Raw genomic sequence first — 20,038 nt, 5'->3', positions numbered from 1 at the left:
ACATAGCACATCTTATATTTTCCTGGTTAGAGCTGGAACCCATACTACTAAGTGAAGTATCCCAAGAATGGAAAAACAAGCACCAGATATATTCTCCAGCAAACTGGTATTAACTGAGTAGCACCTAAATGGACACATAGGTACTACAGTAATAGGGTATTGGGCAGGTGGGAGGGGGGAGGGGGGCGGGTATATACATACATAATGAGTGAGATGTGCACCATCTGGGGGATGGTCATGATGGAGACTCAGACTTTTGGGGGGGGGAAATGGGCATTTATTGAAACCTTAAAATCTATACCCCCATAATATGCCGAAATAAAAAAAAAAATTTGGTGTTGACTTCTTGAGTAAACAACTGAACAGTATTGGTAATATCTGTTTATTCATCAAGTGCCAAGGAAAACCACTCAAAATCATTTGCCTTGTTTTTTAAGTGGATATTGCTGTTGTTCCCAATGTCCTCAACTGTTTTGAGCAACTGTTATCACTAAAAGCCTACTAGTGTTAAGTTTATTTTCTCTGGACACATTTCTTTGCTGCAATTAAACACAATGTAATCAATTTACAATTAGCAAACAGCTTTCCTTGCTTGGATAACAAGCCACTCAGAAACTTAATTTGGTTACAGCTTTATTTTCATTTTTTTGTGGAGAAACTCTAGTATCATAAGATATTCCATTTTAAAATTTCTAATTTTTTGACAGTTGCTTTCATGGGTTTTGCGATGATTGCTTCATCTGGAAGTGCCAAATCATACTGTATTCTTTTAGCAGAGCTATAGTGTCATTACATATTAAACATACTGCTTTGCTAATTTAACAGAGTAAACAGGCAGCCTACAATATAGGAGAAGATATTTGCAAATTATATATCTGACAAAAGACTAATTACCAGCATCTACAAAGAACTCAAACTAAACAGCAAGAAAAAAAAACAAAAAAAACCCATCATCAAAAAGTGGGCAAAAAATATGAACATAATTTTTTCAAAAGGAGATAATGGCTGACATATGAAAAAACATTCACAGTATCATGAATCATCAGGGAAATGTAAATTAAAACCATAATGAGATACCAACTTACCCCTGTCAAAATTAAAAAGTCAAAGAACAACAGATGCTGGCATGTGCACAGAGAAAAAGGTATGCTTATACACTGTTGATGGGACTGCAAAGTAGTACCACTTGTATAGAAAATAGTATGGAAACTCCTCACAGAGCTAAAAGTAGGCCTACCATTTAATCCATCAATCCTACTACAGGACATCCACCAAAAGGAAAAGATATAATTTTGTCCAAAAGACACCTGCACTTGAATGTTTTTCAGCACAATTCACAATTGCAAAGATATGGAATCAAGCTAAGTGCCCATCACTTCATGAGTGGATAAAGAAAATGGGACACACACACCATGGGATACTACTTAGTCATAAAAAGAAATGAAATAATGTCACTCGCAGCCACTTGGATGGAACTGGAGACTATTATCATAAGTGACATATCTCAGGAATAGAAAAACACCATGTTCTAATAAGTAGGAACTAAATGACGGGTGCATGTTGGCACAAAAAGTTGTAAAGAACATTGGAAACTAAGATGGGGGAGGGTGAAAGCGAGTGAGAAAAATAAAACTTGCGTATTAGGTGCAATAAACACCTAATAGTGCACTGGTGCTAGGTACACTAAAAGCCCTGACTTCAGCATTACAGAGTGTATCCATGTAACAAAAACTTTTGTATTCCCTTAATATTTTGAAATAAAAAATAAACAGTGCCTTGCTAATTTAATTTGATAACAAAATAATCCATACTTTACTGTGCCTTAAAAGCCTGAGAGTCAAAGTTCACTTTTTGTTTTTGACATAATGGGTACACATTGATAATAAAATATTAAATATAAATGTAAAAGTTAAATAAAATGCTGCTACACAGAGATATACATAGCACTAGAAAAGCCGTCATTATATCTGCATCACTGTGATGCCAAGCAGCAGTGTGAAGAGATAAGCATGCCGCACATGGGCTCTGTCACAACTACTCAACTCAGCCATCATAGCACAGAAACAGCTGTAGACAATATATATTTTAAAATGAATGTTTCTATATTCTAACTTTTTAAACACTAAATTTGAAATTCACTAAATTTTCATGTGCCACAAAATATTGAATTTTTTTACCCATTTAAAAACATAAAAACTATTTTTAGCTTGTGAGCCACATAAAATAGGTGGCAGGCCAAATTTGACCTGTGAGGTACAATTTGCTGACCCTTAATTTAATTTTTTAAAATACGCAAATTATTTTATTAGTTCTGTTTTTCTGTTGTTTAACTCAGTAATTCCTATTAGGAATGTATGGTTTCTTATTTTCAATTTGAAAGAACTTACTATTTATTAAGTGACCAGATTATAGAAATAATCATGGTAGACATCTTAGTTCATTCTTCTAATAAGCCTATTGATCTAGTCTTCCCTGTTGCCAGCATCTCCACCTTCTACAAAATGGGTATTTTCTTCATTCCACTTCATGGAGAAGATAATTTGAAGGGCCACAGGAAGTTATTTGCTTCTTTGAAGCATTTTCCAACAGTATAGATTTCATGAATCAGACTCTCCAATGCAGATGATCCCATATTGGCCAAGAGATTAAGCAGAGTGTAATCCATCAAAGCAATTCTCTTATTAATTTTTCCACAGCCAAGCTTCTAGATTAGTTCATTTACTGACTTCATATTCAGGTACAACCATGCAATATATGGTTCTACAATCGTTAGCTGAAGCTTTGTTGAGCTTAACAAAGGTGCCATTTAAGATCTGGCAAAGAAATTGCAACACCTTTTGGAACTTCGGGCTTATACCATTGGTACCTCTGTTTCTAATAACAAATACCTACAGGATTCTGCAGGTACATAAAAGTTGCCAGCTTTTTTTGCTCTCCTAGCCATTTGAGTATCAGTTCTGTACATCTGCCAATATTCCTTGTGTTAGTGCTTAGCTTTTTCATAGATAGGCTTCCTCCTTGTCTTCTGAAACATTTTTTGGTCAAACTTCTTTCTTAGGTACTTGATCTTCAGCTCTTTAAAATTACTTCACTTTTTCTTAAGGGTTTCCAGCAAAGCAGGAACCTTCATGGTTCCAGCTGGAAAACAGGAATTTATAACTTCTTTATAATTTCTTCCTTCTGCTTTCCTTTGGTTTGCTGTCTTTTTCCCTAATTTGAAAAAACAGGATGCTTAATTCATTCTCAACATTTTTTTTTTCCACTGAAATAAGTATTTAGGGCTATGAGCTTTCTTCAGAGGACCACTTTAGCTAGATTCCATAGATTCTGATGTGTAGTTTTAAATTTTTCTAGAAATTCTGCAATTTTGGTTTACATTTCCCCTTTGCCCAACTATTTCATAGTTGTCTTTTTTTTCCAAGATATAATGGAAATTTTGTTTTGGGGTTTATTTTGCTATTAACACCCATTCTTATTGCATTATTTTCAGAGAATGAAATGTTTTATACTTTTGGAATTTATTGAAGTTCACTTTTGGTCCACTATATGCTCAACTTTCACGAATGTTACATGGCACTTGTAACAACTGTTTGATTACAAACAATGGCATACTCCATCATCAAGTATAAAATCTGATATGTATCATGGCACTTGTAACAATTGTTTGATTACAGATAATGGCATACTCCATTATCAAGTATAAAATCTGATATGTATCAGACTTACTGATTATGTAGCATAAGACTTCCATATCATCATTTTTTGTTCACTTGACGTCTCAGAGTGAGAGAAGTTAAAGTCTCCTAGTATTAAGGTACTTCAGCATATTTCTCCTTGCATGTTTTGTAATTTCTGCTTTATGAAAGTTGGGCTGTTATTTGGTACACTATAACTTCATTATGAATTACAGTCTTTAGAATATAAAGTGTACTTCTTTGCCTCGCTTATGCTTTCTGGCTTGATTTCTACCTTGTTTTACTAAGAGCATGACTTCTATTTCCTTTTAGTTTTTGTTGGCCAGTATGCCTTTGCCCATCCTTTTATTCTTAACCTTTAACCTATGTTTTAGTTATCTCTTCTGTATAACATAATATAGCATTGGATTTGGTCTGTAATCAAACATGAATACATTTATTTAATAGGTGAGATAAGCCCATTTACATTTGTTCACATGTATGGGGGGCTTAATTCATGTTTTTTTCTTTTTTCTAAAAAATTTATTTTAGTGTTCCTGACATTTAGTAGGATTTGTTTCTTTAAGTGACCATCTTTATTCTTATGTTTTTGGACCTTGTTTCTTTATAGTATCTGTTTCTCTTCTATGAATAAAAAAATAGTTTGTACCCACTCTTCTTCCCTATACTCACTACTCAATTTTAGGCAATATTATCTTTTACTTTTGTACACCTCAATATGCTTACACTTCTGCTGCTTGATTTGTCAGATTTAAATTATATCCATTGACTCCCAACTATATGAAGCAATCAAAGAAGTTATTCTATGTTCTATTATTTCACTTCTCATTTTTTGTTAGATGCATTATTTCTACAGTCAGAGTATAAAACATTTAGATATTATTGTCACACTTATGCCACCTTTTTCTTAGTTCTATAGTTAAATTCAATGCTCAATGGTAGTCTTTTTGCTGATGTTTCTCCAGTAATCACTCGGTTCATTGAAACTTACTCTCACACCTGATTAATAGTTCGGGTGATATAGAACTATAGGTACAAAATCAGACAAAATAAGGGAGACCCTCAACATAGGGCATAAATTCCATATAGGAGCACCACCATCTCTGGGCATAGGTACTCAATTTATGTAGACTTTTATTTCAACACTGGGGGCAAGTTCTATAGCTGCACAAATAAGAGGAGGAATCAGAGTAGGAACAGGGGCAAATTGTTCAGCTGTTTATCCCAATCAACTTGATTTCTTTCCACTTTTGCTCTCCTTACCTACTCCTCTCCTTATCTGATTTTCTTTGTAGCTATCCTGTGAAGAATCCTCCCATCTCTACCTCAGGCTTCATCTATGGAATCCTTCATATGTGGTTCCTTCAATGTTTTTCCATTCACCTTCTATCTTCTAGAACTTGAAAGTATTTGATCCACTAACATTGTCCTCCACCCCTATTCTCAAGGCCTTTGTTCCTTTTTCTATCCTTATGATCTATCCTTCAGTGATATCTAAGGAGAAATAAGTGTGCTCACTTGCCATCTTGAATCAGCAGTTAGATTTCCAACATTCAAATTAGTAGCTCATCATTGACTGGTGAGAGAGAAGGCATTCCCATTGCACAGATGCAATATATCTGTTATTATGTAATTTCAAAAAATAGATACTTTCCATTATGGATTACTTACTAATTCGTGTTAATTTATTTTTCTAAAAGTGTAGTATTCAATTTTACCATAGTTAATTGACTCCAAATAGTCAAGAGCTGACAGTATATGAAAAACCTTATAAGTTGTAAAGTATAATATAAACTATGTTTGAATAAAAAGAACATGGAATGAAATAAAACATACCTCTGCCATGAATTAGAGGAATCACTTCCCTTGTTTGAACTCCTGTATCCTTGGCTATAAAATGAACACATTGAGGTTAAAGCTCTTCTACATTTCACAGTTTATGAATCTATGTCTTTTATGATTTTTGTCAGGTTTACATTAACCTAAGGAAAAATGCAAACATTTCTTTAGACATAAGGTAAATAAAATAGCATGGTCTCCATTCTGTATAGGTTTATGGAGTTCCTAATCATACTAGAAGCAATAGTGGTAGTACTGAAAAGCAAAAGAAAGCCTCCTCAATTTTTACTATAATCTACTTCACAATCCACTAAGTACAATCACCAACCTTCTGGAACCATGAGGTTGTAGAGTTCAACTTAGACTTTAATTAAAGAGCTTTGACAGTAGGCAGGAGGCCCAGGGATGAGAGATTTGCTGTGTCAAAGAATGAACAAAGATGAAGAAGCAATTTGAATGAATATGTTTGCCAAGATTCAAGGAAGGATGGAAAGCTGCTTGGCCTAGCAGGTGGTCAGAGGGCATGTGAGGCAGATAGTGGTCTCCTGACTCATAGTTCATCTTCTCTTCATAATTATCCTCATTTTTGTTTAGACAACAATACCACCAATATGTAGCACACATGTAATTTAGGGGAAACCAACTCATCATATGTTCATGCTCAGTGAACCATAATCCCATTCACATAGTTTCAGGTTAATGGATGACCACATAACTCAAAACCTACAACACACAAAGAAGTCTTCTGGGAGCATCTGAAAAAGTCCCTTGCTCTCCCAGAAACAATCAAGGCTTGTTTTCTCTATAGGAAGGTGGGCAAAGCACACATACTTCCAGGAGCCAACCTTAACTTAAAGCTGATATCATCTGGAAGTAAACTTGCACAGGATTTTCTTTCCTTGGCAACTGGAAATATTTTCATGTATCAAAGATGCAAAGGCTCCTGATTTAGAACACAGAAACTTGGAAAATATTCAAGAGATAAGGCCAAACTATGGTTATATTCATATTCTTAGTAGAAGTCATTGTTATATGCACTTACTCTGAGTCTGCAACTATTCATGAGCCAAGTTACAAGGGCATGAACCCTTAATGTACAACTTTAGAAGAAATGATAACATAAAAATAGCTATAAATGGGTGAATATACATTCCAGTTTGTTCAGAGCAATCACAATCTACCCTTATTGTCCTAGTGTAATTATTATTTTTTTGAGAGAGGGTCTTTCTCTGTTGCTCAGGCTGGAGTGCAGTGGCATGATCATAGCTCACTGTAACCTTGAATTCCTGGGCTCATATGATCCTCCCATCTCAACCTCCTGCATATTTACAGGTGCATGCCACCATGCCTGGCTAATTTTTTATAGAGACAGGGACTCATTATGTTGTTCTGGCTGGTCTCAAACTTCTGGCCTCAAACCAACCTCCCACCTTAGCCTCCTAATGTGCTAGGATTACAGGCATGAGCTATAACTGTCTTGTCCTGGTATATTTATTAATAGCACCCCATCACACTCAAGTGTCCCAATTTAAACAGTTACCTTGTTTCTAAAGCATGTTTTTGGATTTGAATGTAATTATTTTCAGAAAAATAACACTAACTCATGGAAATGCCTAGAGACCTGTAAAACGTAAGAGGATTCAATCATTAATCTTTGTGACTAGTTTTAGAAAGAACTGGTGCCAGAGAAAATGTCTATGCCTACAAAGAATCAATAGTCATGTGCCATTTTTATTTTATATTCGTTATTGTAATTTCCTAACCACCAAACTGCTGCTATAATGATGGATGCTCAGAGGTCACATAGACCTTCATAAGAAAAATGACACAGATCTTATGAAGCCATAGCAGGCAGCAAGATTTGATTTGAAACTACGAGCAGGCTCTAAATTAAATATATATTTCTCCTATAATCTGCCATCATGTCTAAAATACCTCTGTAGTCCATACTCATTAATTTGGGTTTTAATTTTTTCTTTAGTACTCTATTAAACTGGACTAGTACCACATAGGCTATTAACGACAATACCTAATCAGAAGGGAACTGGCATCTGGAATCAAAGCTCCCCAAGATAGAAGCCAGACAGAGTTAAGAAGTGATGAGAAGTGCCTGGTACTAAACAAGAGACTCTGCTTAGGGCATTCTTGGCCCTTCTAAGCATCTTAAGTAACACATGTCATTTGTATCTTTGTGTTCCTCAAAAGGGAATTCTACCGTAGAAGTAATCCAAGTTTGAAAATCAATCATAGCTAGTGCTTGTTACTGCACTACCACTGTTTTTAAAGATACACCTATGTTCATTTGGTTTTATGATGCTGTGACTTTTATCCAAACACACATACTAATTAAACAAGGCTCAGGGGTGAGGTAAACATACATTCTTTTTCCTCCAAATGTCCATGTACTTTCAGCGTCTTTCAGCACAGATGAGATAGGGTTGGGGCTGCAATGTCATGCCTAACCTAGGCTTTAGATTTGGAACTAGTTCATGTGGGAAATGCCAATGAAATCGTTGAAGCAATGCTGTAAAAAACAAAAACATTTCCATCCGAGCCAGCTGTTCTCCAAGACAGTGTCTTCTCCCTAAATAGAAAAAAACAGATATAATAATTTTTAAAAACCTACTACATTTACCAAATGAATGTCTAATATTTGGGTGCCATTCAGAAAACCTGGAATTTAAAGAAACAGGAAACTATGTTTATTAAAAGATTTTCTTAAATCACAAAGAACAGAAATTGGCACTCAGCTCGCAGAACCCATTCCTTTACTTCCTTTTGTAAGGACTTTTTGTATGGACTTTTACATCCCTCACTACCCCTGCATCTTGCAACAGAGCCTAAGATATGCCATGAAAGATCTAATTTAAAATGTGACATTTTGTTTTACAGATTTAAGAGAAGCCCATTTCATTTCAACTGGCTAAATGTGTATTCTCCAGTGAAGAGGAAGAGTTTCTCATCTATCTTCCATGAGTCTTGTGATCTGTGTACTTTTTAACAGTGAAAGAGATATTTTCCTAGTTGGAGATGAGGTACTAAAAATGGAAACCAAGAAAGCTAGATTCTAGTTTTACTTTAAGTTTTGATATCTTTCCCCTCTCTGGCTCTCAGTTTCTCAAGCTACCTGTTATTGATTTTTTGCTCTACAACTTTTGATTATAGGCCAAAATTCCACAGGCAAAAAAGTTTCAGAGAAAGCCAGAGCTTCTCAAGAGTTTATCTCTAGTTAATAAATTAAGGCTTATTTTGAGTAGAAACAGGTGTTAATTACCTCTCATGAAACGATTTTCTACTGTAAGAATCAATGCTGTATTTTCAAAGTTGAAATATTTAATTCTATAACAAGAAACTTCAGATTAAGATGTTACATGTGATGAATCATTGTTATACTTTATTATTCTAAAGCTAGGCCAGTGTGTGACAGTTCTCTTACCTAGCGAAAAAGGAACCAAAGCTTCCTTCTTGGCAAAATATCCACTGCTGTCCAGAAATCGTTCAGGATAGAACACTTCTGGGTCTTTCCAGTATTTTTCATCAAAATGCACAGAATAAAGATTTGTAATTACTGTTGTGCCTTTAGGAATGGAATAACCACGCACAACTACATCTTCAGAGGTTGCATGGAAAATCCCTAATGGAACTATAGTACAGAATCTTAAAACTTCATGCAACACTGCCTCAGTATAAGGCATTTTGCATTTGTCATCCCAAGAAGGCTTCCCACTGGGGCTTATAATTAAATCAATCTCTTTCTGAACTTGTCCTGTCAGAGAAAAAGTATTCAAGTTATTATGCAATTCTTAGAATTATATCTAAAGTAATTTTTCTTAGGGATAAAACAAAGGATAACTTATAATAAACCAATCTGTCATGGATACACCCAGATTTATTAATAGATTTTTTTTATTATCTGGAAGTGCTATTTAAATATATGACATATATCCTGTGTTAACAGTAGCCAATGTTCTGGGTAACTTTGTTGTGAAAAACACATTGAAGGTAATAAGAATAAAAATTAAACAAGTGTAGAATTGAGATATCATCATTCTCAGCAAAAAGGAAAATAGTAAAGCATAAAATTAATTTTTTTGATTTAAAAAAGGCAGGGTTCAATTCCTAGCTCTGCCACTTCCAGACACTCAGCCTTTTTCCTCATTTACAAAGTAGGCATAATAAGACCTATCTCAGAAGTTTTTTGCATAAATTGAGATAACAGATTTGAAAACTCTCCATAACTCTCAAATATTTCTCTTCGTGGCTTGCATAGCAGAAGTTCCTACAGAAAATGTATTTTACACAGCCAAAGACTCTAAAACACATATGATCCCTACATGTAAGAACAGACCTTGAGATCATCAAGAAAATCCTCACCTTGAATGTTAGGATAAAGGGCCATGAAAAGAATTGCCCACCGTAGCACATTAGTTGTTGTTTCAGTTCCAGCAATGATGAGTTCACCCACTGAGAAAATCAGGTTTTCTTTGGAGAAAGTAGATGATGGGTCATTTTTACCTTGATCCATCTCATCTAAATAAGCATCAACAAAATGCTGAGGTAACTGAGGCTTTCTGTTGACTGAAGCTTTTTCAATAAGTCTAGAGAGAAAATCATAGACTACAGCTGCATTCTTGAATAGCTGTTGATGTTTTCCAAAAGGTAAGATGCCAATCCATGGAAAGGCATTATAAAGGAAGACTGAGGCACTAGCAGCTAATTCCACGTTTTCACTAAATAACTCAATCATGTGCTGAAAATCAGTATCTTCATAAGTGAATCGCTGTCCAAAAATTATCAGGTTGGTTATGTTTGAAACAGCATTTGTTATTAATTGTTTAAAGTCAAAGGGTCTACCTTTGTATGTTTCAATAGCATCAATGAAAAAATTGGTTTCTTCTAAGATTTTAGATTCAAAAGACTTTTGTCCATATCCAAAATAGCGAAAGCTATTTACAGCTAATCTTCTGTGATCGACCCATCCTCGGCCATATCTGGAATTGAGTAAGCCTGAAAAAAAAAAAGTATTAAAAATATTGTATAATTCCTACTGCCCTATATCTGGCAGCTGAAAATGAAAATACTATGGAGTAAAAAAATTTTTTCCAAATGGTTAGTCTATTCTTCCCCAAATTGTCCTTCTATATTAGTAGATGGTTGGGTCCTGTTCTCTGCTACTCATTAGCCATTGAATATTATTATAAAAGATAAAGCTTATCTACTCTTCACCTGGTAACTAGCAGATAAGACTCATAATTCTCCCACCATAAGAAGCCAGCCAGTCTTCAACCTGGGTTGAATAAGCCCAGGTGACTTTATTATTCAACTTTTACTAGATGCCTAATGTATAAAAGACAAATGACTACATGTTCTATAGGCAAAGTTTTATCCTGGACTAAATAAACACCTGAAAATCATCCTTCTATGATTAGAAATTTTCTGCTTAAAAGAGAATCAATTTTAGAATATAAATTTCTTCCTGTTAAAGGCATATGATACACAACAAGGTAACTACAGGAGTAGGTAGGGTAGTCTGAATGAGTTTTCAGTGTACTAGTGATGCACAAGTCAAGAGAAGGGCAAAACAAGAAGCTTAAACTTTTCTAATGTTGCCATTGCTTATCTTAAAATTTCAAAGTGTCCACAGTATATCTGCTGTTCTTATGTGGTTACTATGGAAAATTTACCCCTTAAATTAACTATCAAGGAAGAAATCCAACATCTTCAATATATATATTTATGGAATAAGTACTTTACTCAAAGTTTCATTCATTACTGGGATATAGGTGAACCTATGATGAAAAATGTCTTGTGTACATGAGGTGCATATAATATTAATATTACAACAAGTTGTGTGGAACAAATTTTGAATTTGGAGCTTATTAAAAAGTTAGGCCGGGTGCGGTGGCTCACGCCTGTAATCCTAGCACTTTGGGAGGCCGAGGCGGGCGGATCGCTCAAGGTCAGGAGTTCGAAACCAGCCTGAGCGAGACCCCGTCTCTACCAAAAATAGAAAGAAATTAATTGACCAACTAAAAATATATATACAAAAAATTAGCCGGGCATGGTGGCGCATGCCTGTAGTCCCAGCTACTCGGGAGGCTGAGGCAGTAGGATCGCTGAGCCCAGGAGATTGAGGTTGCTGTGAGCCAGGCTGATGCCACGGCACTCACTCTAGCCTGGGCAACAAAGTGAGACTCTGTCTCAAAAAAAAAAAAAAAAAAAAAAGTTAATCACACGTAAGGGTGTCTTTACTGCCATGCAGCAACCTATATTCTCATAATTCTCTTTTCCACACTCCCAGATGACTATTAATTCAACAAATATTCATTTAATATGCATTTATGGGATATATACCATGTTCCTGGCCATGTTCTAAGTGTTAAGGATATGTAGTGAACAAAAGAGGCCAAGATCCCTACTCTCATGGAGCTTATATCCTAGTAGGACAGACAGCAAATAAATAAATTATACAGCAAGCAAAAAGATACTAGTGTCCAGGGAAAGCTTGAAAAGGTGATATCTGAGTAAAGAATTATAGGAGATGATAAGTCAGATAAGCAAATACCTGGAGAGGATCACTTCAGGTAAAAGAAACAGTAATGCAATGGCACTGAGATGAAAGCAAGCCCTAGAGAAATGTGTGTGTACGGGACACATTTATAAGAAAGTATACAGGAGCACTGTTCATCATAACCCTATACTAGCCAGGCTGTGCATGCAGGCATAGGGCTGAGCCCAAGAGGCAACTTTTTTTCCCATTCATACAGTGGGCTAATGGTGATGATCTTTCAGTTCCAAGTTCAGTACCTATGTACCTTAAAATAACACACATAATTTTCCACCTATTTTTCTCTTGGTTTCTGAAAAATCTTACGTTGAATGCTTATTTTATCTTTATGACAAAAATAGTCTAAAGTATAAATTTATATCTTTGAAAAATATATACCATGTCTCAAATATTACTCTGATCGTCTCAGCTTTCATTTTCATCTCTTTAAAGGTCTTCCATTATAACTGTGGTTTCTTTTTTGGCCTGTTATTTAGAAGTATATTTAAAAGGCTGGAGATTTGCTTTTTATTTATATTGCTTTCAAGCATCATTATATTCTGGCCTGAGAATTCTTTAAAGTTTATGCTTTCTTTGCATTACTTGATTTGCTTTGTGATTTAATATAGTATTTTTATTTTTTTCTTTTGAACTGCTATCTTGATTTTTGCCTATGTAAGCAACATATTGTTAAATTTTTCTTTAAAATTAAGTGTGAAGCTCTCAATAAGTTAGAGAATTTATTAATAGGACACCACTATTGTAAACTTTCTTATACTGTTACTAAAATTGTATCTGATCTCAACATTCTATTTTAGGCTTTTTGTTGCTGCTTTCTTCTTACTGATTTTGTCAACTTCCAGCCTTTTTCCCTTGCTGCATATCAAATTACCTAACACTGATCAACTCTAAACCATACAGAATGCTAGTCCTTTGTACAAATCTCACAACTATCCATTTATATATCAGTGATTAGTAGTTAAGAAAGATTGCTTTAGGTTCTGTAAGCTTATAAGCAAATTGATAGCAAAAATGTCAGCAAGTACTCAAGACTGGCTTATTATTAAATGCTAATTCTTAAAAACATTGTTTATAATATTTATCAGAACTGGATTACAATAGAATTTGCATGCATTGGTTTAAAATGAGTGTGATGTAGCCTGAAAAGTCCTCAAATACTAGGTTCTTTAAGTATATAAATATAATACCTTCCTGTTAATCAGTAAAAAAGAATCCCAACTCTATGTACTAAAATTACTTAAAATAAGAAATATAATTTAAAATAGTTTAGTAAATTACTAAATAGGTAAAAATAAACATACCTCCCATTTTTGTCATCTTCATGAATAAAGGAAGACATGGTCTGTCTGCAAAAATTTCACTTTGATGAACAAGGCATTCCTTTACCACATCATAGCCATTTAGAACCACAGTTGATATGCCTCCAAGATCTAAACTGAAGATCTTTGATAAGAGAAGAAAAATAACTTTTACGTGCAGAATGCATGGAGAAATATAACCATGGAAATCCACAAGCACTAAGACCAGCTCCCCCAGTATTTGTTACTCAACTGACAACATTTAGAGTGCCTTCCCCATATAAGGCATGTCAAACAGTGTGATTTCATTACTCTATCAGTGTCTGAAGTCATAATCTTACCAATGGTATAATGAAAACAGTACTGGACTCAGGAGGCCTGAGTTCTAGCTTAAGGTTTGCCATTTAACAGATGTAAAACTCTGGGCCGAATGCTTAACATTTTGGGGATTCGGTGTTGCCATAGAGAATATATTTCATTTAGATGCTCTTTTAAGATTCGCTCCAACTCAAAACGTCCAATGATATCTAGGAATCTTCTTTTATTGCCTGAGAGAACTGAGACAAGTCTTACCTCTGTGCAAACAAATAGAGCAGATTTAGCCATAGCACACACTACTTCAAAAGAAAACAGGATTAGCGGAGAACGAAAGCTCAGCAGAAACAGTTCTATCAGTAAAGATGATAAAAGAATCAACTAGCTGAGCAAAAGGGCTACCAGAGTCTTTTGCAGAAGGGTGGACCCTGCCAACTGAGCAGCAGCTACATCCAGAATGTTGGGGAAAGAGCATGGACTGCCTGCCATACGCAGTGATGATATTAGTCAAAAGTGGCAGTGGAAGAGTTTTGAGCAAGAGGGAATGGCTACCAGGTGACCAAAGGGAAGATCCTTTCAGTCCTGAAAGCAGTAAGTGTTATTAAAGGAAAGTCTTTTTCCAGAAGTGTAATTTTAACAGAGATAATAAAAGATGGCATTGATTAATAAGAAGTGGTCCTGAACAGGAAAAAATAGACTAATAGATTATTTCACAAGGAAAGACTCTGGCACTGAAAGTTGTATTCCTATGAAGGCAGGAAAGAGAGCAGATGTATTTCAGGGTAAAGCTTCAGGCCATAGACACCAGAAATTATTAATATTAAAATGAAATTACAGTGGCTCATGCCTATATTCTAATACTTGGGGAGGCTGAGGTGGGAGGATTGCTTGAGGTCAGGAGTTCGAGACCAGACTGAGCTAGAGAGAGACCCTATCTCTACCAAAAATAGAAAAAAATAGCCAGACATGGTCGCATATGCCTGTAGTCCCAGTTACTTGGAAGGCTGAGGCAAGAGGATCACTTGAGCCCAGGAGTTTGAGGTTGCAGTGAGCTATGATGACTCCACTGCACTCTACCTGGGGCGACCGAGCGAGACTCTGCCTCAAAAATAAATAAATAAATAATAATCAAGGAGGAGTCATGGCATGAGAAAGTTGTTATATAATCTATCAAGAATTTGAGATAATCCTCTATTTGAGGGTAGAAATAGAGAAAATTTTACTTGGAACTAGTATCTACTCTGGTAGGTACTGTTTTCAAGGACTTTTGATAAAAATTAATGCTTCAAATTGTGAAACTTATCCTTAAACTGCTTTGATCTATGGAAGAGTCCAAGATTAGGCTAATATATTGATTTATTCAACAATTTTCAGTACCTTTAATGTGCTAATTATAATGCTGGCAGAGATGTAAACAGAAATACATGAAACACTTTCCTTGCCTTCTGAAATCACTCCATAATCTTCAAGTCTCTTCCTCTCCCCCAAACCTGCTCTACCCATAATTTTTCACTATTTTAATTAATGACCATTAATGACTCCATCTCTTCCTTCAAGTTCTTCAGGTCCAGAATCTTGCAGTCGCTCACATTGACTCATTATTTTCTCCCAAACCCCACATCCAATTGCTCAGCAGTCATGTTGTTCCTATTTTCAGAATGTAACAGAATCTGACAATTTAATATCATCTCTATTACTGATTCTCTGGTCCAAGTCACCTGCATTTCTCCTGTATGTTATCACAATAGCCTCCCAACTAACTTCCCTAATTTTACCCTTGTCTCTTTATAGGTAATTCACATGGTATACTCCTACTTCATGGCCTTTATGCTTGCTCTTCTCTTGGTCTGGAATGTTCTTGATATCCCTATAGCTTGCTCCTTCATTTCCTCTAAGTCTTTGTTCAGATGCTATCTTTGCAGTGAGGTCTGCTCTGACTAACCAATTTAAAATTTGACTCTTTAGTACTCTCCATCTCCTTTACCCTTATTTTACTTCATACTCTGTACTCTAACACTGAATTCCCCAACCCCTGGGCCATGGCCCAGTACTGGTCTGTGGCCTGTTAAGGAATGGGCTGCCTGAGCTCCACATGCCACTGCCCCCCATGGAAATTGTAATCCATGAAACCAGTCTCTGGTGCCAAAAGGGTTGGGAACCACTGAATTACATAATTTAATTATGTTTATATTGTCTTGTCTATCTTCCCCCCACTAGAATGTAAGCTTCATAAGGGCAAGGATCTGTTTTGCTCACTGATATATCTCCAGCATCTCAGACAGTGCATAGCATATGATGATAATCAAAAACATATGTTGAATTAATGAATAGTGGTAGAGACATACATTTAAGCATATTACAACATCATAGACTAAATGCTAATAACAGACAAATGTGTAAGGTGCTGTTAGTGAAAACTAATAAGGGACTGTCATACTTTTCAACCTTTGCTCGGTCTGTTTTCTCATTTGGAATTCCTTCCCTGACTGCCATACTATCTTAAACATACCAAGTCTTTAGGAACCATCCTCCACAAAGCCCTTCTTGGTTCACTCTATTTTTCTCTGCTTTGAACTACACAGCATATACTTAGAAGCTCCCATGCACTTATTTAATACTACCTTGAACCAGAAACATTCATATTCTTGTCTTCTGCCTGCCTGCTAAATCGTAAACTCCTTAGAAGCAGTGATTTCATCTTTTCCATCTTTGAATTCTCCACAGAATCTCACTCAGAACCTTGCATAAAGTTCTTAATAAATGGTTGCTGTAAACATTAATTAATAAGCTGCAAATTCCACTTGCTTTAATTATTTTATTGTCCTTAAGTGCATTACCTGAAAAGAATCTGATAAAGCCACTTATATTGGCTTTGCTAACTAGGGAATGCCTCTTGAAATCTAGATTAGGATTAAAGTTTAAACACTGCAGAAGTTTAAACATTTAGAGTGCATCTCTAAGGAAATGGTAATATTCGGTGTGATACATTTCTATCTAAGATTGCCTTAAAAATGAATGTGTTAGGTCCTTAGGAAAGTTCTTCCTTTCAAGAATTATAAAGGAGAATTGAATTCACAGGTTATATAAAAGATGGTATCTCTTGAAGTGATCGGCATAAGCAATTTTAAAGTCCAGGTTTTTTTTCTGTGAGCTCACATCTCAAATTAAAAAGACAGCAAAAATATAAAATTCTATTTACAAATAAATCCTATAAACTTTCCACAACCTTCCAGAAGTACAGGAGACAATGGTCTCCCACTTCTAAAAAGGTATAGTATTTTAACAATTTATACCAACTTTTGAGACTTCATCAGAATTGGGAAATATCTCTAAGGTAATGGGAGGTTTCATAACTAGGATAAAGATTGAATGCTGCTATAGCTTAATGTGTTTGGTGATTACCAACTTAAGTCAAAGGCAGAGTCAGACAAACAATGTCTACTCTTTAATGCATATTCTTTTCCTTTTTGCTCCTTTGTTTTTCCTGTCCTTTTTGCAGCTAATAGCACAGTTTAGCCCTATTTGATTTGTCATATAGACCCCTCTTTGTAAAGAACCATGGCTCCCACAAACAGTGGTACCAGCAATAAAAACTGGTTACTCGTGCCAAATTCTTCTCCACTAAACCAGATCTATCTCAAGATGACAGTTTTCCAGTACATTTATAATTTAATTTGTAACCTATTATGATAGGAGACAGACTGCCCCTGCCTGAAAGGAATAGTCATAGTAAACACAAAGTGCCTTTTAGTTCAACTATTTATATATGAAAAACTTGATTCTGTGAGAAACCATTTTAAATAACTGGCTTAAAATACCGTTAAATTTATAAGCTGAATAAATCTGTATATAGTAACCAAGAACACATATAATAACCAAGAACATTTGAGTAACACTTTATTGTTTTCAGTTATTAGTCTCATTACCTAGAAGAGAAAAAAATTAAGATTCAGAGAAGTAAAGGTCAAGTTTAAGTTGGCAGAAGAGGACTCAACCTCTAGTCTCATGCTTTCACATCTTATGATTTCTCTATGCTTTGTACCAACACACCAAAAATATCAAATATATTTAATGAAAATCGTGAAAAATAAACTCAATTCCTATAGAGCTGAAGGGTGGAAAATAAAATCTAAGAATTATATAAACATCATATATTTCTTACAAGAATTTTACATAAATTATATAATTCTTACAATTTTATATGAATTACATAATCTTATAATTTTATATAATTATTCTTATATAATTCTTATAAGAATTTTTTTAACCTAAGTTCAGTTTCCTTTTAACGCTGCAACCATTAGTGAGCTGCAGAAACCTAGAGTAATTCTTGTAAAAACTGGTTTAAGTAAGGATTTAAGCATCCACCTGAAACACCAAAATTGCCAAACAGCCCTGTATTTTTCCTTCAAAGCACTTACCACACTATGTGGTTGATAATTAGATTAGTTTTCTCTTTCCCGCTAGACTGTAAACTTCTTAAAATAGGGCTGTATCTGCCTTCTTCGCGTCTTCATCCCCAGCATCAGGCAAGACCCTGGCTGGTTGTTGCAAATAAATGAATGTAATTCAAACAAAAGAGGTGAGCTCTGGTCAGGGCTCATGGAAACTTCTGCCTCCTGAGGTCAGGACACCCTTTCAAACACAGGCGTGTGTTCTTTCCTTTTTCCTCTGCCAGTGAATAGCTGTGTGGCTTTCTGCCAGTCAGCGAGCATTTCTGTCCTGTTCTCTCCTCCGTAAACATGGGGAAAACCGGAAGTACCTACCTCATCGGTGGTTAAGAGTGTTAAATGAGTCAACAAGTTGGCAGTGAGACTGGCACAGAGTAGGCGCATTATGAGTATCTGCTATGAGGATGGTGGCCAGTCAGAACGATACTGCTCATTCTGTGCTGTAGGACTCCCGCACCGGTTTTTACTCATTAATTCATTCACGGTTTCACAATCATTTACCAGCGCCCTCTTCTCAGCTAGGGGCGTTCACCTGCGTTCTCTCTTAATCCTCACAGCAAACGCCTAGACCTGCAAGTTCGTCACTTGCAAACATCGAAGAACCTCCTACTGACTACCGACTTGGTCCTAGAATTCAGAACGCCACCTGCAGCCCCAGAGAGCCGAGGAAGTGGCACCGAGGGCTGGCGCTTGTCCCGGGGTAACGCGGCGGCGCGGCCCGCGGGCCACACAGCGCAGGCGCAAGCGCGGAAGCTTGAGCTCGCTGCGCGCTTGCTCTTGGTGGCGGGAAAGGCGGGCCCGACCGCCTCAGGGCGTCGGCCCGGAATGGGGCACCGGCTGGGGCGGGGCTCCCCCTGCAGGGGACACTGTGTCATGGACTTTTCCCTCCCGACCCGGGAAGCGAGTTTCCCTCAGAGGCAGCCCGAGAGAGGTCCTGGCTACTCAGGCCCAGGAACCGACGTAAGTCCCACCGGGAGGAAGGCCGGGGCCAGCCCCGAGGACAGGACGGCGGCCCTCCCTACCCGCGGCCCGTCGTGGCTGTACCTCGCCGTACACCTTGCTCTGCTTTCTCATGTAGACATGGGGAAGTTCGGCTGAAGCGGCCAGAGAGTAGATGTTGCCGATAAATGGCAGCCCCGGCGGCCCCGGGGGGAAGCCCGTCGGCCGCCTCTGCTTCAGCAGCTGGCGAACTCCCAGCGCAAACAGCAGCAGGAAGAGCGCGCCACCAAGCGCCGCCGCGCACGCCTCAGTTCCCACAGGTTCCCACATCAGGCCGGGCTGGGGCTACGAACCCACAGCAGCCTTGCGACCAAGGAGCTCCCTGCATCCCTGCCGCACTTCCATTGGCCTGATGCCCTGTGGTCCCGCCCCCGCTCCACGGCCATTGGCTGGCTGAATGAGGGCGATCGAGTCGGGGGGAAGGCTCCCTGCCGGCTTTCCCCAGGTCAGAGTCCGCTGTGCGGAGGAGGCCGTCAGCCTTTGTATCTGGCCTCAGCACCAACCTGAAAGGGCAGGGAGCCTGGAGGCCCTTTTCCAGGACGTTGACACCAGGGCATTGAAGATGTGTCGTGACAGCCTGATTCACTGTGGTAGGCGAATCCAGCCTCCCTGATGCCAGCCCATTCTCAAAGTTTCGTTTTAAGTACCTGGTCTGCTTATTTCGGAGCAGGGGATACTGGAGGGATTATTAGCACTGCAAGTCTTCATCCAAACCTGATCGGAATGTCCATTAGGAAATTGGCTCACCATGGCCGGGCGCGGTGGCTCACGCCTGTAATCCTAGCACTCTGGGAGGCCGAGGCAGGCGGATTGCTCGATTTCAGGAGATCGAAACCAGCCTGAGCAAGAGCAAGACCCCGTCTCTACTATAAA

General features: G+C 37.3%; 1 protein-coding gene across 6 annotated transcripts; it reads right to left on the bottom strand.

The window, feature by feature from the left end:
- Nucleotides 1-366: 366 nt before the first annotated feature.
- CYP2R1 (cytochrome P450 family 2 subfamily R member 1) lies at nt 367-19,484 on the bottom strand. Of its 6 annotated transcripts, XM_076002156.1 has the most exons (8): nt 19,211-19,298; nt 18,137-18,256; nt 13,404-13,545; nt 9,909-10,541; nt 8,971-9,300; nt 7,913-8,118; nt 5,532-5,585; nt 367-3,210 (listed from the first exon to the last, which is right to left on the bottom strand). In XM_076002156.1, the coding sequence occupies exons 3-6, from the start codon at nt 13,423-13,425 to the stop codon at nt 7,943-7,945; spliced, it is 1,161 nt and encodes a 386-aa protein (XP_075858271.1). In that variant the 5' UTR covers nt 13,426-13,545; nt 18,137-18,256; nt 19,211-19,298; the 3' UTR covers nt 367-3,210; nt 5,532-5,585; nt 7,913-7,942. The 6 variants fall into 6 exon arrangements, with proteins under 6 accessions (XP_075858271.1, XP_075858266.1, XP_075858268.1 ...); XM_076002151.1 differs by lacking the exon at nt 18,137-18,256 and having other exon boundaries at nt 19,211-19,484; XM_076002153.1 differs by lacking the exon at nt 18,137-18,256 and having other exon boundaries at nt 8,971-9,054; nt 19,211-19,484.
- Between the last annotated feature and the right edge of the window lie 554 nt (nt 19,485-20,038).

Source organism: Microcebus murinus, chromosome 4, assembly GCF_040939455.1.
Source record: "Microcebus murinus isolate Inina chromosome 4, M.murinus_Inina_mat1.0, whole genome shotgun sequence".
Classification (NCBI taxonomy): Eukaryota; Metazoa; Chordata; class Mammalia; order Primates; family Cheirogaleidae; genus Microcebus; species Microcebus murinus.
Note: the sequence above shows the minus strand (reverse complement) of the source record. Positions and strands in the feature narration are given on the sequence as shown.